Source organism: Boeremia exigua (genome assembly GCF_020726555.1).
Source record: "Boeremia exigua strain MPI-SDFR-AT-0100 chromosome Unknown C7974scaffold_15, whole genome shotgun sequence".
NCBI classification, from domain to species: Eukaryota; Fungi; Ascomycota; class Dothideomycetes; order Pleosporales; family Didymellaceae; genus Boeremia; species Boeremia exigua.
In genome coordinates this window covers 465,940-486,725 of record NW_025763532.1, presented here as the reverse complement: position 1 = coordinate 486,725, position 20,786 = coordinate 465,940, and the positions used below count along the sequence as shown (strand labels likewise).

The following is a 20,786-nucleotide window of genomic DNA, read 5'->3' as shown; positions in this document are numbered from 1 at the left end:
TCGTGCGGCCAGCCAGTGCGGCCGCCTCAAGCTCGAAGCTTCCAAGCGCAACACGACTCCGACATCCGTATCGACTGACCACCATATCGACTTCTCTCCGCCTCCGTATCCGCTGCCCATCCATCCTCGCCCGCTGCTGCACTTGTCCTCGCCCGGCAAGCAAGCCAGCGTCTACGCGCCATCACCGCCTGGAGCTCGCCTCCGGCCGCCGTCCGCCCCATTCCCCATCACCCATCACATCCCGCCCTCGCCATGAGCGGCGACCCGGAGCGCGAGCACGCCCTCGAGGGCTACAAGAGCAAGCTGCTGGAGTCGCGTGAGTGGGAGGCAAAGCTCAAGAACCTGCGGTTAGAAATCAAGGGCCTGCAGCATGACTTCGACGTCTCCGAGGACAACATCAAGGCGCTGCAGAGCGTGGGCCAGATAATAGGAGAGGTCCTGAAGCAGCTGGACGAGGAGCGATGTACGTCTGGTCTGTGTCATGCATATCCGCCTGCTAACGCCCGCAGTCATCGTCAAGGCGTCGTCGGGGCCCCGCTACGTCGTCGGGTGCCGGTCCAAGGTCGACAAGGCGAAGCTGAAGCAGGGCACGCGTGTCGCCCTCGACATGACCACACTCACCATCATGCGCATGCTGCCCCGCGAGGTCGACCCGCTCGTCTACAACATGTCGCTGGAGGACCCCGGCCAGGTCAGCTTCGGCGGCATCGGCGGTCTGAACGAGCAGATCCGCGAGCTGCGCGAGGTCATCGAGCTGCCGCTGAAGAACCCCGAGCTGTTCCTGAGAGTCGGCATCAAGCCGCCCAAGGGCGTCCTGCTCTACGGGCCGCCCGGCACCGGCAAGACCCTGCTGGCCCGTGCCGTGGCGAGCAGCCTGGAGACCAACTTCCTCAAGGTCGTCTCGTCGGCCATCGTCGACAAGTACATCGGCGAGTCGGCGCGTCTCATCCGCGAGATGTTCGGCTATGCCCGCGAGCATGAGCCCTGCATCATCTTCATGGACGAGATCGACGCCATCGGCGGCCGCCGTTTCTCCGAGGGCACATCGGCCGACCGCGAGATCCAGCGCACGCTGATGGAGCTGCTGAACCAGCTCGACGGCTTCGACTACCTCGGCCAGACCAAGATCATCATGGCCACAAACAGACCCGACACACTCGACCCCGCCCTGCTGCGCGCCGGCCGTCTCGACCGCAAGATCGAGATCTCGCTGCCCAACGAGGTCGGCCGCCTCGAGATCATGAAGATCCACTCCGCCAGCGTGCAGACAGACGGCGAGATCGACTTTGAGAGCATCATCAAGATGAGCGACGGCTTCAACGGCGCCGATCTGCGCAACGTCGTCACAGAAGCGTAAGTCTGGACCCTTCTACACTGAACACTGCCACTAACACATCGCAGCGGCCTCTTCGCCATCAAGGACTACCGAGACTCGATCAACCAGGACGACTTCAACAAGGCGGTGCGCAAGATGGCCGAGTCGAAGAAGCTGGAGGGCAAGCTGGACTACCAGAAGTTGTAGACCCCCAGGGTTGTAGACGGGGCGAGCGAGCGCTTCTCAGGCCTATTGCTGGCTTGGCATGAATTTTCGTCATGTACGATAATACGACATGGTAGCAGATCAATGAACACTCTGCGATCAATGACGCTTGACATTTCGACATTCAACACTCAGCATTCGACATGCAAACATTCAAACATTCGACATTCAAACATTCAAACATTCTAGGCTCTAGGAATCCCGCGCAATGCACGCAGACGCCGTCTATCCAGGTATCAGGTATCATCCGCCCAAACGCAGCAAAACCGCTAGACACGTGCACTCTGGCCCGACCATCTCGCAATCCCTTCCTTTCTCTCTCGTGTTCTCGTTCTCGTATTCTGGTTCTCCTGTCCTCGTTCTCGCATTCTCGATCTCATACCCTCGTCCTCATACCCCCCCTCACACGCTCTCCCCAACCTCAACCACAGGCGCCTTCTTCCCCCACCTAACCGCGGCCCCATAAAACGCCACCAACCCCTCCACCTCCGCCCGCCCCTTCCCGTACTCCGCCCTTAGCCTCTCGTACCCGGGCCCCTCCCCTTTCGTCCCCAGCCACACGCCCTCCCCACCCACCCCAACGCGCCGCCGCATCCCCGCCGCCCACTCGCCCGCGCGCCGCACCATGCGCCGCTCGGCGTCGGGCGCGTGCACGGCGATATACCCCGTGAGATTAAGCAGGACGGCGATATCGAGCGGGGCTGCGACCGCGAGGTGTGGGAACGAGGGCAGATCGGAAGTCAGGGATGGCTGGCCGGGGTACGCGGAGGTCGGGCGCTTGCTGGACGCGGTGCTGGAGGCGCTGGAGGCGGAGCTGGGCGCGTGGACGTGGTGGGCCAGCGCGGCGGCGAGCGCGGCGTGGGTGTACGCCGCGTGGTTCTTGGCGTCGAGGGATGCGAGCGCGAGGCTCGATTCTAGACATGCTGCGAGGTAAGGCCAGAGGCGCTGGACGCCGCTGGGCGGCGGGACGAGCGTTTTGAGCGTCTGCAGGTGCGAGGCGGCCCAGGCGGTGACGGGGGAGAAGTCTGTGGGTAGTGTGGGTTTGTGCGCGGCGAGGAAGAAGGCGCGGATCGTGCGGTGGGCGTAGGTGACCTTCAGGCTGTCCGGAGCCGCGAGGGCGTCAGGACGCAGCGCGGGGTCCGCGGTGTCGAAGACGGCGAAGAGGTTGCGCGTCTTGTAGGTGAGGATGTGGCGCAGGTCGGCGGTGCGCTGGGCGAGTTCTGCGGATTTGAGGGGCGTGCGGTGCGCGGCGATGCTGGATTTTTCGTCGCCGGAGAGCGCGAAGGAGAGTGCGAGGAGGGACGGGTAGGGGTGGGCTTCTATCAGCGCGGAGAGTTTCCAGGCCTGTTCCAGGTCGGCCGGGTCGAAGTTGCTCATGATGTGGGACAGCAGTTCGTCGAGGTCTGAGGGGAGCACTTCGGCGCGGTTCTGCAGGCTGGTGAAGTTGTCGTTGCCCGTGAGTTCTTGCAGCAGGAAGCGTGTGGCGAGGATGCCCCAGAGGAAGACGCCGCATGCGGTTTCGGAGAGGATGGCGACAATGTCTGTTTCCTCCGGCACAACGGTGTTCCCGCGGAGTTTTGCGAGAGACTCGTCCTGGCTGAAGCTGTGGAGTATGTAGGCGTGGAGGTCGTCGGTCGTGTGGTCGTCGACCCAAATTCTCGGACGTTTCTCAAATGCTTCTTGGAACCCTGGCGAAGGACGGCTTGAAACTAAAATCTTGACGTTGTCTCTCTTGCTGGCGCTAACAATGAGCGGGACCACGTCTACGAGGTCCCCAACTTTATCGGCCTCATCAAGACCATCAATGAAGAATAGGAACTTCTTGTTTGCGTCTGAGATCATGAGTTCGAACGCGCTGCGCAGTTCGGCGAGAGAGAGGGCGCCGAGGCCACCGCCGTAAGTCTTGAATTGTTCCCAGCGGTCTGGAAAGAGAGTCTGTACAATCCCCATTTCCTGCTCCAAGGGGCCGTAGATCATGTCTTGCAGCGATTCATACAGCAGCGACCGAAGCAGCCCAAGTGCGGATCTCTGCAGTTCAACACCGGAGTTCCAGAAGAAATATCCAGACGTAATTCCCGGTGCTTGACCTGACCACGCCTCCAGGTAGTCAAAGATTCGGTCGTTGCGGAATAGGTGTTTCATGAGAGTCGTTTTCCCTGCACCCGGCCTTCCTGTGATCCAGAAGAGATTCTCTCCTCTCTGATTCCCCAGCCATTCAAGCACGCCCCCTTCGTCAGTCTGCTGGTCGTCAAACGCCCACTCCAGAGTCCCCTCGTGCGGCGCAGAAATAGAATGCAACCGATGATCCAGCTCTTCAAACCTCATCCTCTCAAAAATCTGCTCGCAAAAATGCGCCTCGTTCGCCGTACTAACCAGACGATCAACTTGCTGCGAAAACTCCTCCACATGCTTCTTATTCTTCGACTTCCATTCGTTAGCATGCACTGCATCCAGGGCCTCGTTCTGCCAGCGCTCCCAGTACGGCATAATCCTCAGCTCCTCGCTGAACACCGGCAGCCCCGTCTCCGCGGATTGATCAAGATACTGTCTGCACACCGTCAGCCGCCGCGCCCAACCTCCCCTTACAAACTCCACCCTACCTCAGCGCCAGCAACAGCGCAACATCGATTTCCCGCCGCACCGCACGCAGCTTCTTCTTCAGCCCCGTGACATCCCGCTCCTTCCACACGCCGTGACACAGCGCCTCGCGCGCCGTGCCCCACCGCGGATCGCCGAAACTGCCCTTCGCCTGCGTCGCAAGCAGGGCCTCAATCAGCGGGTCAGTCAGCAGGCGCAGCTCCTCGCTGATCTTGAGCAGCAGCAGCGCGGGCTCGCTCAGCTTCGCCTTGGAGCCGTCGCCCAGGCGGCGCAGCTCGGCGCCATCCACGGCATCGGTGAGGCGGAACAGCGTGTCCACGATGCGCTGCAGCAGCTGCGCGTTCTCGACCACGGGCACCGTGTCCGAGGCGCTGGGCTGGTGGATCGCGTTTTGCTTGCGCAGACACTGGATGGCGAATTCGTTGAGCAGCAGGAGGGCCGCGGCCAGTCCTACGGCCGGGATCGGTCGGTGCGTCATGGTGTTGGCGCGGCCACCATCAAGGCGCGACCGAGGAGTGGTGGGAAGGACAAATGGCTGCTTCGAACTCCTGCTGTGCCGCTTTGCTTAAGGGAGGTTCGGCTTGTACTCGAACCTAAGCGAATCGGTCTCCGTCTCATGTTTAGCGCAGTTCCCATGTCCGAACACAGTATTGAAACTTGGCGCACAGTTGCTATTTTGGCAGGTGGGGGCCCTGATCGTTGGAGTGACGCGTTTCACGGCTGCGGCAGGGAGTGGCCTGGAGAGTCACGCGATCGGAATTGCAAACTTTGACAGAGTGATGCACAGTAGTACGGTTGGTATTCACGCTGGCATCTCATTTCACGGCTAAGCTATGCATGACTATAATCAACGCTTCATGATCACCACACCGAAACGCTCCAACTCCGAGTCCCGCAAACATTCTCTACATTGTCTGCCCCTCGAAATACGGCTTGAATCTGGGCGCACTCGCAAGATCACACTGCTGAACTGCCTCGTAACAAGACATGAGGAGCGTGGGGAACTTGGTAGTCCAGTATCTTAGGTATCCGTGAGGCAGAGGACCGACCTTCGCCTTTACGTTGTCGTCCATATCCTCGTAGTGATTCTTTTTGTTCCTGAGCGCTCGAAGCAAGTCCAGGATTCGATCTCCTGTGTACTTGCGTTGCTTGCCGAGGGAGTTGATAAAGGCCGTGTCAAGCTTCGCGAGGAAGTTCATCCTCTTGTCTAGGATCTCCTCCGCCCAGTCTTCGAGGATGTTCAAGTGCTGGGACGGTGGGTCTCGCGGCTCACGTTCCCAGTGGTCTGAGCAGTCACAGAGGAAGTTCAGACGCTTCTCTGCCGACCAGAAGAATGGGTGGTTCATGACCTGTAGAGCGGTGGGGCGATCCTCGGGGCGGGTCTTCAGCATCCACTGAATAAGCCAGTATGGCTCTTCCGAGTCATCCCCGAGTCGGAGACCCTCAAGATTGGCCTTTTCCTTTTTGATATTGTACTCACGCATCTGCATCCAGCCTTCCTCGTCGTCGAAGGGATGAGAGCCGTTAGTGAGTACGTAGTAGAAGACACAGCCGAGGGAGAAAATGTCCACAGCGCGCTTGACACCTTGTGCGACGGGGTCTGTGGAGGTGGAAGAGTCGCGAGAGTAGCCAGTCGAACTACCTCTGTCCACGTCTCTTGGCTGCGAGATCAGCTCAGGAGCCTTCCACCCAACAGTACCGGCATTACCGGTGGTGCCAATAAGAGTGCTGACATTGTCTGGCAATGTCTTACAGAGACCAAAGTCTGAAATGACCAGACGTGGGCCCTTGTTTGAGGTTCGTTGCGGATAGGCAATGAGGATATTCTGAGGCTTGACATCGCGGTGAATGATCCTCAGGCTGTGGAGATGGTTCAGACCATTGGCAAGCTGGTACAGGGCTCGCGGGACATCCCTGTTGATCTCATTGACGAGGCGTCGATGAGCATCAGTGAGATCCTCGCCTGGCCTGCCGTCTCTGAAGAGATCGAAGAGACTGGCCTGACACATTTCGACGGCGATGTACAGGAAGTTCTCATCCTTCTCGTCGTCGAAGTAACGGATGACGTTCGGGTGGAGATCACTCTCCTGAAGGAGTTTGACTTCCTGCTCAGCCAGCCCAAAGTACTGGGGCAGCATTCGCTTGATGGCTACATCGCGGTCCTAGAGAGTTGTTAGCCCAGGTTGCAACAGCAAACCGTCAGTCTACTTACATTCCACTTGCCCTCGAATACGAAGGTGCCGCCACTGCCGTTGCCCAGGAGCTTGTCTTGGTCGATGGTGAGCTTCCCGATTCTCTTTATGTTTGAAACATCCTGCATGTCATCGCCGTTCATGGTGACCTCATCAGGATGCAAGGTCGGTGCGGGGTCGAGCCGTTTCGCGGCATCAACAATGCGATCAACGTCATCCTCGTCTTTTTGCTGGTTCTTGTTGAGCTTGCGACCGCCTCGCTTTCCTCTGTGTGTCTTCTTCTTCTTTGTGGGTGTCGAACTGGCGGCATTGGCATCCTGTGCGATGCCATCGGGGTTGTTGGTGGCAGACGTGGCCTTTTCAACTAGATCTGATGTGGCTTCGTCCGAATCGCCTTCTGTTGGAGACGACTGGTCAATTGTAGTAGTCCTCGAGAGGGGTTCTAGGTCTGCGTCATCATCCTCTGGAATGTTGAAGGTCACGACCTTCTTCTCTTTCGCTTCGGAGGTGGCAGGGGCCTCAACGTCAGCTTCTTGAGTTGGCTCTGGTAGGCTCACAGCTACGGTGACTGTGTCTGCAGTGGCTGAACTCTCCACTGCCTGGCTCTCCGGCTCAATGGCTGGCATAACCTCAGTTTTGACTTCCTTCGGAGCCTCAGGCAGCACTTCGGGTTTGGGTTCGACCTGCTTGTCTGCCTTCATCTCAAACTCCGGACCTGTCGATGAAGGGACCGAAATGGACGCATCTCGGTTCTGACGAGCTGCAGATGACTTGATGAAGAGGCTCATGAGTTTGTCGAGCTGGGGGGGATACTTCATAACCGACACGGTACCAGCCATAACCACGAAGCAAAGCAATATGGTATAGACAGCAGCCGCTCTGGTCTCGATCATCGTCTCTGCCCGAGGCGGCGGATCGATCATTGGCCTCTCCATCGGCGACGTTTCTGGAGGGCGAGAGATAGGCTGGCCTTCTTCAGCATGATAGGCTGTAGGGGCCGCAATTGCCAGGTATCTTGAGGGAGTCTCGAGCTTCTGATCCAGCTTGTGTACTCCTACCAGGCTCTTCTGGTCAGGGAACGAGTGGGGGCCGTCCCAGTCGAGCATGTCCTTGAGCATGTAGCAAGAGGCCTCCGGAGCGCCGTCTGTTACTACGGGATAGTTCTGCTCTGACAACGCATACCAGGCACCTTTTTCGGTGGTATTCAGCCACACGTGCTTAGCCATTGCTTCTGATCCGGCCTTCCCAGCAGGCTGGGGCAGCAGGATCAATGCAGGCTCTGGCGAATCATCGTTGGAAGGCCGAGCAACATCGAATACTCGAGCAACCGGATATGGCAGTTCCTGCCTAAACAGTGGCTTGAGACGAGACTTGCCAAGGCGTTTGTGGTCAAGAGCGATGACTTCTCCATTGAATCTGCTGTAGATGTACAGGTTATCCATTGTGGCTGAGTACTGCATCTGAAGGTCGCGGTCGCGGTTGTTCGGAGCCCATTCTGCATACTTTATCGTGCAAATGTGCTCGTTCGTCAGCTTGTTGTGGATGCTGATGGTGTACTGCGTCTGTCCGAGGTTGATGGACCCTGAGCATTCGCGCTCGTGTGCATGGAAGTAGTCTCGGTGCTTGGGCGCACAGCTCTCCTCGTCGACCGAGTAGGTTCCGCTGGGGCTGAAGCTCTTCTTGATCTTGCCAGAGGCTGCCTCGACGACGAGCATGAAGGTGGACTTCTCGACGTTGTACACGACCGGGAGCGCGGGGTCCTCGCTCGAGTACGGGGCCATGTTGGCGAGCTGCTTGACGGTCATGCCAAGGCGGTGGAGTGCTGGGTAGGGGCCCGGGGTGAGGAAGTACAGGGCGCCGTCTTCCTTGGGCTCGACGATCCAGACAAAGGGCTGGTCCTGGATGGTGGCGGAGCCATCAGAGACGTTGTAGATGGTCTCGAGCATGGGCTGTCCAGCCAGCTCCCATATCTCCTGTCCGGTGTACCGGTCTCGTGCGTGGATGCGGCCGTCGACGGTCGCCAAGAGAACAAAGTCCTCAACTTCCCAGTCCTGCAAAGAACGCGCACTCGGTGCCAGGGCACCTGTGGCTGCGTTGACGGCAGAGGGGGCTCCGACAGCGGAGACCGCTGGAGCAGAGGAGACATGTGTTGCTAGGGCGCTCTCATCCTGGGCGAAGACGGGCGGGCTGGAGCGGCGGCGGGCGACGTGACCGGCGCCGTCCTGCGAATGCGTGGATTTGCCGTTGTTGGGGTGGATTGTTTGTGCGAGCACACTGCGGGGCGGCTGTTGCTGCTGCTGAGCAACCGCGAGGAACGACGGGCCAAGGATGACGATGGCCAGGAGCGTCGTCAGCGTGAGGCCAGCACCCGGCGGCCGGCGCGGGCGTGGCATGGCGGATGGGGGGCTCTACGATGCGGGCGGCGATGCCTGGGGCCGGCTGAGGAGGGCGCGGGGATGGGGCATCGAAGGGCGACGATGGTGTGATGAGGAAGATGGCGGATTTCGACCCTCGATATTAAGGCGGGCGGGGAGCTGCTCGTGCGGCGTGCGCCTCTCAGAGCGGAGCGTTAGGAGAGGCTTGGGCCGCGGCGCTAGGCGGGATCCCTGGCTGGATTTAGATCCCCGCGGCGCTAGAGCGTGTGTAAGGCTGAGGTGTGCGTGTACTGTGTAGAAACGGTGTCAATGGCAGACGGTGTGTTGGACACGCAGCAGCGCGCGGGGCCCAAGCCTTCATGAGCGCTGCTGTTTGTGCGACCGCGGCCGCCCCATGCGAACTCCAGCAGCTTTTGCTGTCCAGGACGCACCGGCTGCCAAAGGGAGCACCGGCGAATCATCACCGAGCCGGAGCGACCAACGTCGGCCCTGCGCCGTCTGCAGCGTCTCCTGCATTGGGTGTGCGTCGCCTGTCTTGCACGTGTGTCCACGCTGTCATCGAGCCTAGGAGACCCCGAGCCAGCCTTTGCTCGCCCTGAAGCTTGAACTTCTCCACTTGACCGTGTCTCAACCACCAGAACACAGACTGCCGCCCGTGAGCGGCAATCTGATCGCAGATGTGCAGCCTGGCATCTTGCAGGCAGTGAGTCCTTGCATCATCGCACGACAGCGGCAAGGTGGTTCTGTGCATCAAACACCGGTCCCACGAGCACCACTAGTTCGCGGTGTTTCGTACGCTCTCGATCGCCGCACTCGCTGTCTAGGTTTCGGTCGCAACAGTCTTTCGGCCACCACAGCCTTTCGGCCACACGGAAAACTCCACACCAAGGCGGTATCTTCTCGGCATCGTCCTACACACTGTTATCCCACTGCCACTCCTTGCTCAAATTCTACCCAGGGAGGAAGGTCTCGAGCGAGAGATATCTGCAAGGTTTGGGGTCTGCATGTCACGGTTCTTGGAACACAACGCGTCCGCAAAAATCACGCTTAGAGTTCAGCTATATTCCCAAGGTTGCCTACTGTTTAGCTTCAACTGTCGTAAAGTTCGCCCTACGTCACTCGTTGAAACACGATCGATCTCGTTGACTGCATGGATTTCGTTTGTGATATACACTTCGTCTAAGCCATTACGCTATCATGCCCGTCGTCTCGAGTTGTCACAGCCTTACATGCGCTCGCGGCGGCGAGGAGCTGATCTGATGATGTTGTCGACACGCAGCAGCAACTCTGCGGCTTCCGATGCCGACGAGACGACCGCACGCTTGAGCTTGTAGCTCTCAATGACACCCAATTCGCGCATGTCCGCTACACCACCGCTGGGCGACAGCAGGTCGAGTCCAGAGCTGGTGAGACCGGAGTAGACCGCCTTTCGGAGCCGTGTAACGAGGTCGCTGGAATCAAGACCAGCGTTGTCGGCCAAAATAGTAGGCAGCTGCTGTAGCGCTTTGCCGAAAGACTCAACGGCGATGGCCTTCTTGCCCTCAACGTTCTGTGCAGCCTCAGCAACAGCCTTTGCCATGTTCATCTCCGCACATCCACCACCAAGCGTTGTCCTGGGTTCCTTGACTGTTTGTGACAGAACCGCAAGGGCATCGTGTAACGATCGCTCAGCCTCATCAAGAAGCTGCTCGGTAGCACCACGGAGCACGACTGTGCATGCTCGGCCTGCCTTAACGCCAGAGAATCTGATGAGTGTGTCCTCGCCAATGATTACCTCCTCGATCAAGTCGCACTCGCCGATCTTAACCTGCTCTGGGTGGTCGAAGGTTGATGTGATCTCTCCGCCAGTGACCAATGCCAGTCGCTCGACACCGTCGAAGTCTGCGTGCTCAATAGAGCAGATGCCGGCATCTGCGAAGAGCTGCTCTGGCCAGTTGTAGATCAACTGTCGGTTGACGAAGCAGTTGATGCCGTGTGCCTTGATGCGCTCGACCTTGGCCTTCATCTTCTCGCGCTCTGCCTTCTCCAGCTCAGCCAGCTTGCCGGTCGAGTCCACCTTCACCCTGGCGCCGAAGATCTTGATCTTATCTGTGTCCATTGATGTGTTTGCGACCAGGATCTTAGCGTTCTCTATCCTCTTGGGCTGGTTCACGCCAAACTTCTTGTCGAGAATAAAGCCATCGTCAAGGTAGGAGTCCTTGAGCTTTCCTCCTGCCTTCTTGATGATCTGAATGTGTGTGAGGTCGGTTGAGCCCCCGAGCTTGAGCACAGCGTCAACTGCAAGCTTGGAGAACTGGTCACGATCCTGGCTCAGCACCTTGGAGCTCAGCGTTGTCCTTGCAATGGCTTCCAGATCCCCCCTAAAAGCTACCTCATCCTTGCTGTGGTCTGTCGCAATCTTCTCCAGAGCATTCAGCGCAGCGCGGCTCGCTATCCTGTATCCCTCGATGATTGTCTGGGGGTGGATCTTCTGGTCAACAAGCTTTTCAGCTTCTCGGAGGAGCTCTGCGGCGAGAACGGTGACCGATGTTGTGCCGTCACCGACTTCGTCGTCCTGGACTTTCGAGATGTTGACCAGTACTTTTGCGGCGGCGTTGTCGAGGGCGATAGCTTTAAGGATAGTAGCACCGTCGTTTGTGACCAGGATCTCGCCTGTGGACCTGTGTACTTGTGAGTTTCGCTGTACTCGGCATTATGTTGTGAGGCCATCATACGCAGACTGGAGGATCTTGTCCATTCCCTTCGGCCCCAGTGTGCTCTTAACCAAGTCGCCGACGGCGATGGCGCCTACAAATGCGGAGAGGCGCGCATTCTCACCCTTCTCCTCCGTGACATCGTCCGCAAAGATCTGAGTGGGGTTCGACTACACACAGGTGGTCAGCGGTGCAAACAAATACCGGGCATGTGGAGATGCATACCATCTTGCAAGTGTTGGTATACAAGCAAGGAGGGGTATCTGAGAGGATGTGGGGTGGTGGCCTTCGGACGCGACTTTTTCGAGCGGCCCGCGATTTTGCAGTGTTTGGACATGCGCACAGACCTTTGACGTTGCCTGGAGCTTGAAAGCTGCGCAACTCACTTACAGTATCATACCATATACTGCAAGACAAGAGATACCGAGCTCCAACACCTCGTCGACATAGGCTACCTCTCAATTAGAAACGTCCGCAGCTTCTGCGAATCCAACAATCCGCAATGTCCAAGCGACCGGCATTTGAGCCTCTCGAAGATGTCATCGATGCGCCGTCGCCAGCTTCTAAACGAGCGCGAGTCGAAGATGTAGACATGGACGAACCGCACACGAATGGCGCGCCTTCGACTGGGCGACTCATGTCTCCGCGACGGGGAGACCAAGACAAGGTCGACATTCTAGGCGCAGATGCTGAAGAGCACGAGGAGCTTGAGGAAGCAGGAGCGCTAGATGAGGTTGACGAAGATGAGTCTGCAATGGCTGCACCGAGACGACAAACCGCGCCAGAAGCAGGATACACCGACCTTTACCTCGACACAATAAATCGCAAAGTGCTCGACTTTGACTTCGAGAAGCTATGCTCCGTTACGCTGTCGAACATCAACGTCTACGCCTGCTTGGTTTGCGGCAAATACTTCCAAGGAAGGGGGCCGAAGTCGCAAGCATACTTTCATGCGCTAGAAGAAGGGCATCATGTGTACGTCAACATGGAGACAAAGAAGGTCTACGTGCTTCCAGAGGGCTACGAGGTGAAGTCGAAATCATTAGACGACATCAGGTTTGTAGTAGATCCGCGCATGAGCAGGGAAGAAGTCGCGCGACTGGACAAGGAGCCAAAGGTGTCATGGGATCTGTTCAACAGAGAGTACATCCCAGGCTTCGTGGGCATGAACAACATTAAAGCAAACGACTACTTCAACGTGGCGATACAAGCCTTGTCGCATGTCGTCCCTCTGCGAAACTACTTTATGCTTGAAGACTTGTCGTCAAGACCGCAAATTGCGCAACGATTCAGCACTCTGGTCAGGAAGATATGGAATCCCCGTGCATTCAAGACCCATGTATCACCGCACGAACTGCTTCAGGAGATTTCAATGCGATCGTCAAAGCGCTTCAGTCTGTCCGAGCAGTCAGACCCGGTTGACTTCCTCTCCTGGTTCCTCAACAATCTCCACCTGGCTGTTGGCGGCTCAAAGACTAAACCCGGGTCGAGCATCGTTCAGAAGGTTTTCCAAGGAACAATGAAAATCGAATCGCAAGAGATCACAGCACGCGCAGATGCGGGAGATCGGTTGAGATTCGAGGATGCTGCAGTCAAGTCGAGCATCAGCAAGTTTCTTGTACTCACTCTAGATCTGCCAGCTGCGCCGCTGTTCCAAGACGCGCTGGAGAAGAACATCATCCCTCAAGTGCCCTTGACTACGATTCTCAACAAGTACAACGGCATACAGCCACAAGAGAAGATGAAAGACCGTGTACGGTATCGCCTCCTGCATCCTCTCCCACCATATCTGCTTTTCAACATCAAGCGCTTTAGCAAGAACAAGTTCGTTTCCGAACGCAACCCAACGATCGTTACGTTCCCAGTCACATCTCTCGACATGTCGCCGTACGTAGAGCCAAACCCAAGAGAGTACCCACCTGGCGAGCCGATCTACTACGACCTGGTAGCCAACATCACCCACGAAGCTGTGAAGAAGAAGGACGATAGCGTAGAAGGAGAGCAAGAATCCAAGGTCTGGAGAGTGCAGCTCAAGGATAGGAGTCGAGACGAATGGTACGGTATTCAGGATCTGTTCGTCGAGAAAGAGCAAGGCGAAACGCTCTTCACCAAGGAGGCATATGTAATGGTTTGGGAGAGGCGGAGAACGAAGCCAGCTACCAATGGCAAAAGCAAGGGCAAGGCCTAGTTCACAAGCGTTGCCGAAAGTTTTCGAGTTGGAGTATGTATGGGCAACGTAACATTGGACGTGAACTTTGTCAGACCTATTAAATGTACAAAAGCCGCCTGTCATTCCAGCAAGTGTGCCAAAGCTGGTGGCCTCGATGCTAGTGCTGACGGTGCGATCCCCATGAACCATCCATCCGTACTGTAGGTGAGACTTGTCTCAAACCTTGTGCGTGGCGCCTTGGGATTGTGTGCAAAAGATGAGGAGAAGTGCAACTTGTTCTTACCAAACCATTCGGACATGTTATCTCTGATCGAGCGTCATCTTTCTCATTATAACGTGCTCAAGAATTGCCGGCGCCTGCCGAACTCGAACATATTATACAAACATGTGCTACCCGTCAGCACGCGGTGCACGATTACCTTGACTTTCCACATCAGCATTTGACCACAAACCAGCGTCGGGGTTTACAACACTCCGAGTACCTATCTTTGCCGTTCGCTCGACTCCCTTCAATTATTCATCAGGGGCACAGTCACCCAGGCTCTACCTCTTCAGCTATAGCTCGACACACAGAATTGCGGTGAACGACGTTGAGGATGACAAGAGCCAGGCATCAGCTTTACACAAGTGGCAGGTGATATGCAGCTACAAGCTGTTTACGGTCCTACTAGGTAGAGCTATGATCAAGACAGGATCCGCGAAAGGGCGGCACCCGTTCGTTGAACGAGCCGTGCAGGTGGGGACGCGTCTGCTCCGCATATTGACCGTCAGCAGTAGAACAATCACGACGACTTGAGATGCGCGTTGCACAACTGTGCGTGGAGAGCCGGAAAACCTGTGCCGCTACGCAGAGCGAAACACAAAGACGCCCGAGGGTGATGATGTACAACAACTCCAAGGTGAATTGCAACTAGTGCATCGTATTATCATACGCCTCACGAACAAAGTAATCAGACAGTTCGTCCGGTGAGTAATCCAGGTTCCACGAAACACAAGCTTTTTGCCCACCCGCTAGTCTAGCGATCGGAAAGTGGGCCAGGCCGCATACGACAATACGGCATTTTGAACCGTGGAAACAACAATGCGACACCTGTCAGAACAAGGGCCGCGTGGGCAGCCAGCTATGTGCTCCAGACACTTTGGACGTGATCGGCAAAAGATATGTACCGAAACTAATCAAGACCTCCTTCCGAGTAATGTTTCGCGGACAGTCGCAGATCTGAAGCTCGGGACGTCGGGCGACAACAACGACCGATGGCGTAAAACTTCTTTGGTGCTTAGCAACCCCAGATTCTGCCGCCTTTCGCGTGCTGCTGATTGGCGACATATTATGTCCGCTGCGTCCGGAGGCTAGCCTTAGGAGACGCACTGATTTCATGACTGTTGCCGGGATATATCATCTGGACTGACCCTGCATCCTGCAACGAGTCAACTTGCCTCCCTCAGGCTTTCGCGACATTCACTTGCTAGACTTCTACCCTAGGAACAGACAGTCGCTTCCAAAATTCAGGGGCGTGAAAGAATCGATTTTGTAGGATTTGCCGGGCGGCTCCTCTAGCACACTTGGTTCTCGGAAGTCGGCTTCTTGCCTATCCGGTCAGGCGAGCACCGACAAATACATAATGTCGTCGTCCGCATCATCGTTCGGAGAGAAAGAGAAGGTCATTGGACTTGCAGATCCCCAGGCTGCAGCAGAGAACCCTACAGAATACGAACCCATAAAGACGGAGCCCAGCGCGCATGATCCTGAGGCAGACCCGAAAAGGCGGCAAAGTCTAACACGGCTCGAGAGCAATGTCAGCGCAGTATCAGACTTCAGCGACAGCGATGCGAGTACGAAGGCATCGACACGGAAGAAGAAGAAGTTCTACAAGAGACTCAATCCGCTGAAATGGGGCCCCAAGCCACCGATTCCAAAGGAGCGGGAAGTTTGTCCAGAGCACAGTGCCAATGTGATCAGTCGACTCACCTTCCAATGGATGCAGCCTTTGATGGCCACAGGATACAAGCGACCGCTTGAGAGGACCGACATCTGGTCCGTGAATCCTGACAGGAGTGCTGATGTGCTCATAGTGCGCCTAAACGCAGCTTTCGCGAAGCGTTTAGAGGAGGGTGGCGACAGGCCACTGTTGATGGCCATGTTCGACACTTTCAAACGCGAATTCATCCTCGGAGGCCTCTGCCAACTCTCCGCATCCATCATCCAGGCCGTAGCACCGTTCGTGCTGCGATACTTGATCAACTTCGCTGTCAGAGCCTACGTCGCCCAACGAAGCGATGCGCCACCGCCACCAATCGGCGAAGGAATCGGTCTCGTCATCGGAATCACGGCGATGCAGGCTCTGCAAAGTTTGTTCACAAACCAGTTCATGTATCGCGGTATGATGGTCGGTGGACAAGCGCGTGCTGTACTGATCACGGCTATCTTCGACAAGGCGATGAAGCTCTCCGGCAGGGCCAAGGCGGGTGGTCAAGCTGTCCTGGAAGCGCCGCCACCGGAGATCAAGCCCGGAAGTGAGGAAGAGAAGAAGTGGTATCAGAAGATCCTCAAAAAGAAAGAGAAGAAGGCAAAGGATTCCACGGGTGTCGCTGGAGGTGGTGAGGGCTGGGGTAACGGCCGAATTGTTAATCTGATGTCCACCGATACTTACCGCGTCGACCAGGCCAGTGGATTCTTCCATATGATCTGGACAGCACCAATCGGTATCTTGATTACGACAGCTCTTCTCCTGGTCAACCTAACATACAGCGCTCTTCCCGGTCTTGGACTAATCATAATCGCAATGCCATTGCTCGGTAAATGCGTCAAGACTCTGTTCCATCGTCGTGTAGCTATCAACAAAGTCTCCGACCAGCGTGTCAGCCTTACGCAGGAAATTTTGCAAGCAGTACGATTCGTCAAGTTCTTCGGCTGGGAAACGAGTTTCCTCCAGCGCATCCAGGATATCAGGAAGAAGGAGATCCGGGGAATTCAGGTCCTTCTTACTATCCGAAACGCCGTTCTCGCTGTCGGCATGTCCATACCCGTCTTCGCTTCCATGCTGTCATTCATCACGTTCTCCCAGGTCAACCCCACCTTGGACCCGGCGAAGATCTTCTCCTCTTTGGCGCTGTTCAACTCAATGCGTATCCCGCTGAATTTCCTGCCTCTCGTTATTGGTCAAGTCATTGACGCTAACGCCTCAGTCAAGCGTATCCAGGAATTCCTGATGGCAGAAGAAGCCGAGGATAACGCCAAGTGGGACTATGACGCCAAAGATGCCGTTGTTCTTCAAAACGCAGATTTCACCTGGGAACGTCATCCCACCAGCGATGAAGCGAAAGACGGGCCAAACAAGAAGAAGGAAGGAAACGAGACCAAGGCCGAGACCAAGGCGAGGGTGCAGACCGAAGAGAACGAACAAGCGGCGGACTTGGAAAGACAGAAAAACGCAGCGGAAGAGAAGCCTTTCAGCATGAGCGGACTAAACCTCACCTTCGGCCGAAACGAGCTGGTTGCTATCATTGGAAGCGTCGGTTCCGGAAAGAGCTCACTCCTTGCTGCTCTTGCTGGCGACATGCGCAAGACCAGCGGTGAGGTCGTTATGGGCGCTTCCCGTGCGTTCTGCCCGCAGTATGCATGGATCCAGAACGCCACAGTACGCGAGAACATCGTTTTTGGAAAAGACTTCAAGCAGAAGTGGTACGATCAGGTCATCGATGCATGTGCCCTGCGACCGGATCTCGACATGCTGCCTGTTGGAGACGCCACCGAGATTGGCGAGCGTGGTATCACCGTGTCTGGAGGCCAGAAGCAGCGCATGAACATCGCCAGGGCTATCTACTTCAACGCTGATATCGTGCTCATGGACGATCCTCTCAGCGCTGTCGATGCACATGTCGGTCGCCATATCATGGATAATGCTATCTGTGGACTGCTGAAAGACAAGTGCCGTATCTTGGCTACTCACCAGCTTCACGTCTTAAATCGCTGCGACAGGATTATTTGGGTCGAGAAGGGAGAGATACAGGCGGTTGATACGTTCCCCAACCTCATGGCTCATAACGAAGGTTTCCAGCAGCTCATGACAATGACGGCTTCGGAGGAGAAGCATGAAGAGGAGGCAGAGGTGCTGGAAGACGAAGTCGAAGACGAGAAGAAAATTGCGAAGAAACAAAAGAAGCAGAAGAAGGCTGCAGCGCTCATGCAAGTCGAGGAACGTGCTACCAAGAACGTGTCCTGGGACGTCTGGTTCCAGTACATCAGAGCAGGAGGCGGCATCTGGGTCGGACCTCTTGTTTTCATCTTGCTTGTCCTGTCTCAAGGTGCAAACATCGTCACCAGCTTGTGGCTCTCGTACTGGACGTCTGACAAGTTCGGCTACAGTGAGGGCGTTTACATTGGTGCCTACGCTGCTTTCGGATTCAGCCAAGCCCTTCTCATGTTCCTGTTCTCGTGGGCTGTGTCAGTGTTTGGTACTGAAGCTGGCAAGAAGATGTTGCACATGGCCATCACTCGGGTCCTCCGCGCACCGATGTCCTTCTTCGATACGACGCCTCTCGGACGCATCACCAACCGCTTCTCCAAGGACATCGATGTCATGGACAACACCCTCACTGACGCCATTCGCATGTACTTCCTCACGCTTGCTATGATCATCTCGGTCTTCATCCTGATCATCTCCTACTATTACTACTACGCCATCGCCCTCGGACCGTTGTTCCTCTTCTTCCTGTTCTCAGCCGCCTTCTACAGGTCCTCCGCCCGCGAAGTCAAACGCCACGAGGCCGTCCTGCGCAGTACTGTATTCGCACGCTTCGGCGAGGCCGTTATGGGCACACCCACCATCCGCGCCTACGGCTTACAGAATCAGTTCTCGCGCACCGTACGCGAGGCGATCGACGACATGAACAGTGCTTACTACCTAACCTTTGCTAACCAGCGCTGGCTCAGCACCCGCCTAGATGTAGTCGGTATTCTACTTGTCTTCACCACAGGTATCCTGGTCGTCACGTCTCGCTTCAATGTCAACCCCAGCATCGCCGGTCTTGTCCTGTCGTACATTCTCACCATTGTCCAGATGATCCAGTTTACCGTCCGTCAATTGGCCGAAGTGGAGAACAACATGAACTCCACCGAGCGCATCTACCACTATGGCACCCAGCTCGAAGAAGAAGCGCCTCTCCACACCGACGTCCAAGTCCGACCGACCTGGCCCGAACATGGCGAGATTGTCTTCGAGAACGTCGAGATGCGTTATCGTGACGGCCTACCACTGGTACTGAAGGGTCTGAGCATGCATGTTCGCGCCGGCGAACGCATTGGTGTCGTCGGCCGTACAGGAGCAGGCAAGAGTTCGATCATGTCTGCGCTGTTCCGCCTGCAGGAACTCGCAGGCGGCTCTATTACCATTGACGGGATGGACATCAGCAAGATCGGGCTGCAGAACCTGCGCTCGAACCTGGCCATCATCCCACAGGATCCCACTCTCTTCAAGGGCACCGTAAGCGACTCACGTGAGCTCCTCATAACCACCGTGCTAACTTTGTTCACAGATTCGAAGCAACCTCGACCCATTCCACAAAAAGTCAGACTTGGAGTTGTGGTCTGCTCTCCGCCAGGCCGATCTGGTGTCCAACGAGGCCGAAATGGGCGACAAGAGCGGCCGCATCCACCTCGACTCCGTCGTGGAGGAGGAAGGCCTCAACTTCTCATTGGGACAGCGGCAACTGCTCGCGCTGGCCCGCGCACTCGTGCGAGGATCACAGATTATCATTTGCGACGAGGCAACGTCGAGCGTCGACTTCGAGACCGATCAAAAGATTCAGAAGACAATTGTTGATGGCTTTGCGGGCAAGACGCTGCTCTGCATCGCGCATCGCCTCAAGACTATTATCGGCTATGATCGCATTTGTGTCATGGACCAGGGACAGATCGCCGAGCTCGATTCGCCCATCAACTTGTACGAGCAGGGCGGCATTTTCAGAGGCATGTGCGAGCGTAGTGGGATTCGGAGGGAAGACTTCCTGGTGAAGCACTAAGAGCCGCGTGCACAGGTGCAGGTGGTGTTAGTACGTAGCCACGAGCGCATTTTACCGCGCTACGATGGAGGGGTTCAAGGATGAAGCTACGTTGGCCGGAATAATTTGTACACTAATTTTGCACGCGGTGCTTGTTGCGGAAGCGGTCTGAGTTTACGCGCATGAGCATGACGGTTGTAGCGGCATTTTGTCCGCTGCTCCTCAACGTTCGACTGGGCATGGCATGTCTAGCGAGGGTCTGTTTCGTACTGGTGGATACTGAGATTACAGAAAATGGGTAGTACCGACTGCAAATACACAGGCTGAAAAGGCCATGTTCAATAGTCTCTTCGAAAACTGGTTGTGTTCTATTGCTACTGTCATGTGCTGTCCAGCAGCTGAGGACGAGGCTGTTACCTCAATAAACCTTCACCAGCCGCACACCGCAGGCTTGTACAAGCGGCGCAAAGCGTGGTAGGATCTAGCGGCTTGGTATCGAAACACCTCTGCTTCAAGCGTCCCTTCAGCCGGGGCCAGTCTGGCAATCTAGTTCGGTAGTTCCTCGAAAAATGAGCGATAGCAGCAGGCGCCACCAGCCGCTTGGGGGCGCTTGAAGTTGCGATTGCAAGGCTGTTGGGTCTGCCGGTGCGGCGGCGCCGATGCATGCAGTCGAGACTGGTGTTCCAGACGTCTGGAAGACCTCATCAGATGTCGCCTTCGGCTGCAGCTCTGTCACGGCCACGACAGGCAGGTCGGGTGCCAATCACTCGCGCCGCACACTGCATCAAGTTAAGGCGCCGCCGTGGCTCTCGGCCAGCATTCTCCGCGTGGGTATGAGCAGCTAATGTGCCCAAGCAATTGGAGACCGCGCGCTCTAACCGCAAGCTGACTCGCCCGGGCTCATGCTGTCGAGCCAAGCTCCAGTCGTTCTGCACGGATTCGTGACCAAGCGAGCTTGGCTCCTTTGAGTGCGGCGCCTTTCAGAACTCGTTCAGGGACGCCGTGACGAGCCCATGTCTGGCTTGCAGCAGCGTCAAGACACTTGGTGCTTAGAGGTCGCGATAAGCTCTTCACATGAGAACGAGAAGGCGCGAGATAACCAGTGTTGGGGACCGCAGCATGTAGTCTTGACCGCAATGAGCGTTGAGAGTGGAGCGCTGCGACAGACAAGAGCGAGCAAATGGTCAATATTGGCGCAGCCTATCAAACGAAGGGCCG

At 56.5% G+C, this 20,786-nt stretch overlaps 6 protein-coding genes across 6 annotated transcripts; 3 read left to right on the top strand and 3 right to left on the bottom strand.

Moving 5' to 3' along the window:
- The first annotated feature begins 50 nt into the window (after positions 1-50).
- Positions 51-1,424, top strand: C7974DRAFT_405751 (P-loop containing nucleoside triphosphate hydrolase protein). The gene is made up of 2 exons (XM_046143072.1): positions 51-463; positions 510-1,424. The coding sequence occupies exons 1-2, from the start codon at positions 253-255 to the stop codon at positions 1,355-1,357; spliced, it is 1,059 nt and encodes a 352-aa protein (XP_045991387.1). The 5' UTR covers positions 51-252; the 3' UTR covers positions 1,358-1,424.
- Positions 1,425-1,520: 96 nt separating this feature from the next.
- On the bottom strand, positions 1,521-4,908 carry C7974DRAFT_445260 (uncharacterized protein). Its single transcript, XM_046145541.1, has 2 exons — positions 4,141-4,908; positions 1,521-4,088 (listed from the first exon to the last, which is right to left on the bottom strand). The coding sequence occupies exons 1-2, from the start codon at positions 4,614-4,616 to the stop codon at positions 1,943-1,945; spliced, it is 2,622 nt and encodes an 873-aa protein (XP_045991386.1). The 5' UTR covers positions 4,617-4,908; the 3' UTR covers positions 1,521-1,942.
- A 2-nt stretch (positions 4,909-4,910) lies between these two features.
- On the bottom strand, positions 4,911-9,077 carry C7974DRAFT_405748 (uncharacterized protein). Its single transcript, XM_046143071.1, has 2 exons — positions 6,351-9,077; positions 4,911-6,300 (listed from the first exon to the last, which is right to left on the bottom strand). The coding sequence occupies exons 1-2, from the start codon at positions 8,721-8,723 to the stop codon at positions 5,044-5,046; spliced, it is 3,630 nt and encodes a 1,209-aa protein (XP_045991385.1). The 5' UTR covers positions 8,724-9,077; the 3' UTR covers positions 4,911-5,043.
- Positions 9,078-9,843: 766 nt separating this feature from the next.
- Positions 9,844-11,739, bottom strand: C7974DRAFT_79762 (T-complex protein 1 subunit beta). The gene is made up of 3 exons (XM_046147291.1): positions 11,624-11,739; positions 11,420-11,568; positions 9,844-11,365 (listed from the first exon to the last, which is right to left on the bottom strand). The coding sequence occupies exons 1-3, from the start codon at positions 11,624-11,626 to the stop codon at positions 9,931-9,933; spliced, it is 1,587 nt and encodes a 528-aa protein (XP_045991384.1). The 5' UTR covers positions 11,627-11,739; the 3' UTR covers positions 9,844-9,930.
- On the top strand, positions 11,672-13,725 carry C7974DRAFT_79792 (uncharacterized protein). The gene has a single exon (XM_046147292.1). It carries the CDS (start codon positions 11,901-11,903, stop codon positions 13,584-13,586), a length of 1,686 nt encoding a protein of 561 aa, XP_045991383.1. The 5' UTR covers positions 11,672-11,900; the 3' UTR covers positions 13,587-13,725.
- A 1,465-nt stretch (positions 13,726-15,190) lies between these two features.
- On the top strand, positions 15,191-19,589 carry C7974DRAFT_322620 (P-loop containing nucleoside triphosphate hydrolase protein; the record flags this gene model as incomplete). Its single annotated transcript, XM_046138868.1, has 2 exons — positions 15,191-19,051; positions 19,104-19,589. The coding sequence occupies 2 exons, from the start codon at positions 15,191-15,193 to the stop codon at positions 19,587-19,589; spliced, it is 4,347 nt and encodes a 1,448-aa protein (XP_045991382.1).
- Between the last annotated feature and the right edge of the window lie 1,197 nt (positions 19,590-20,786).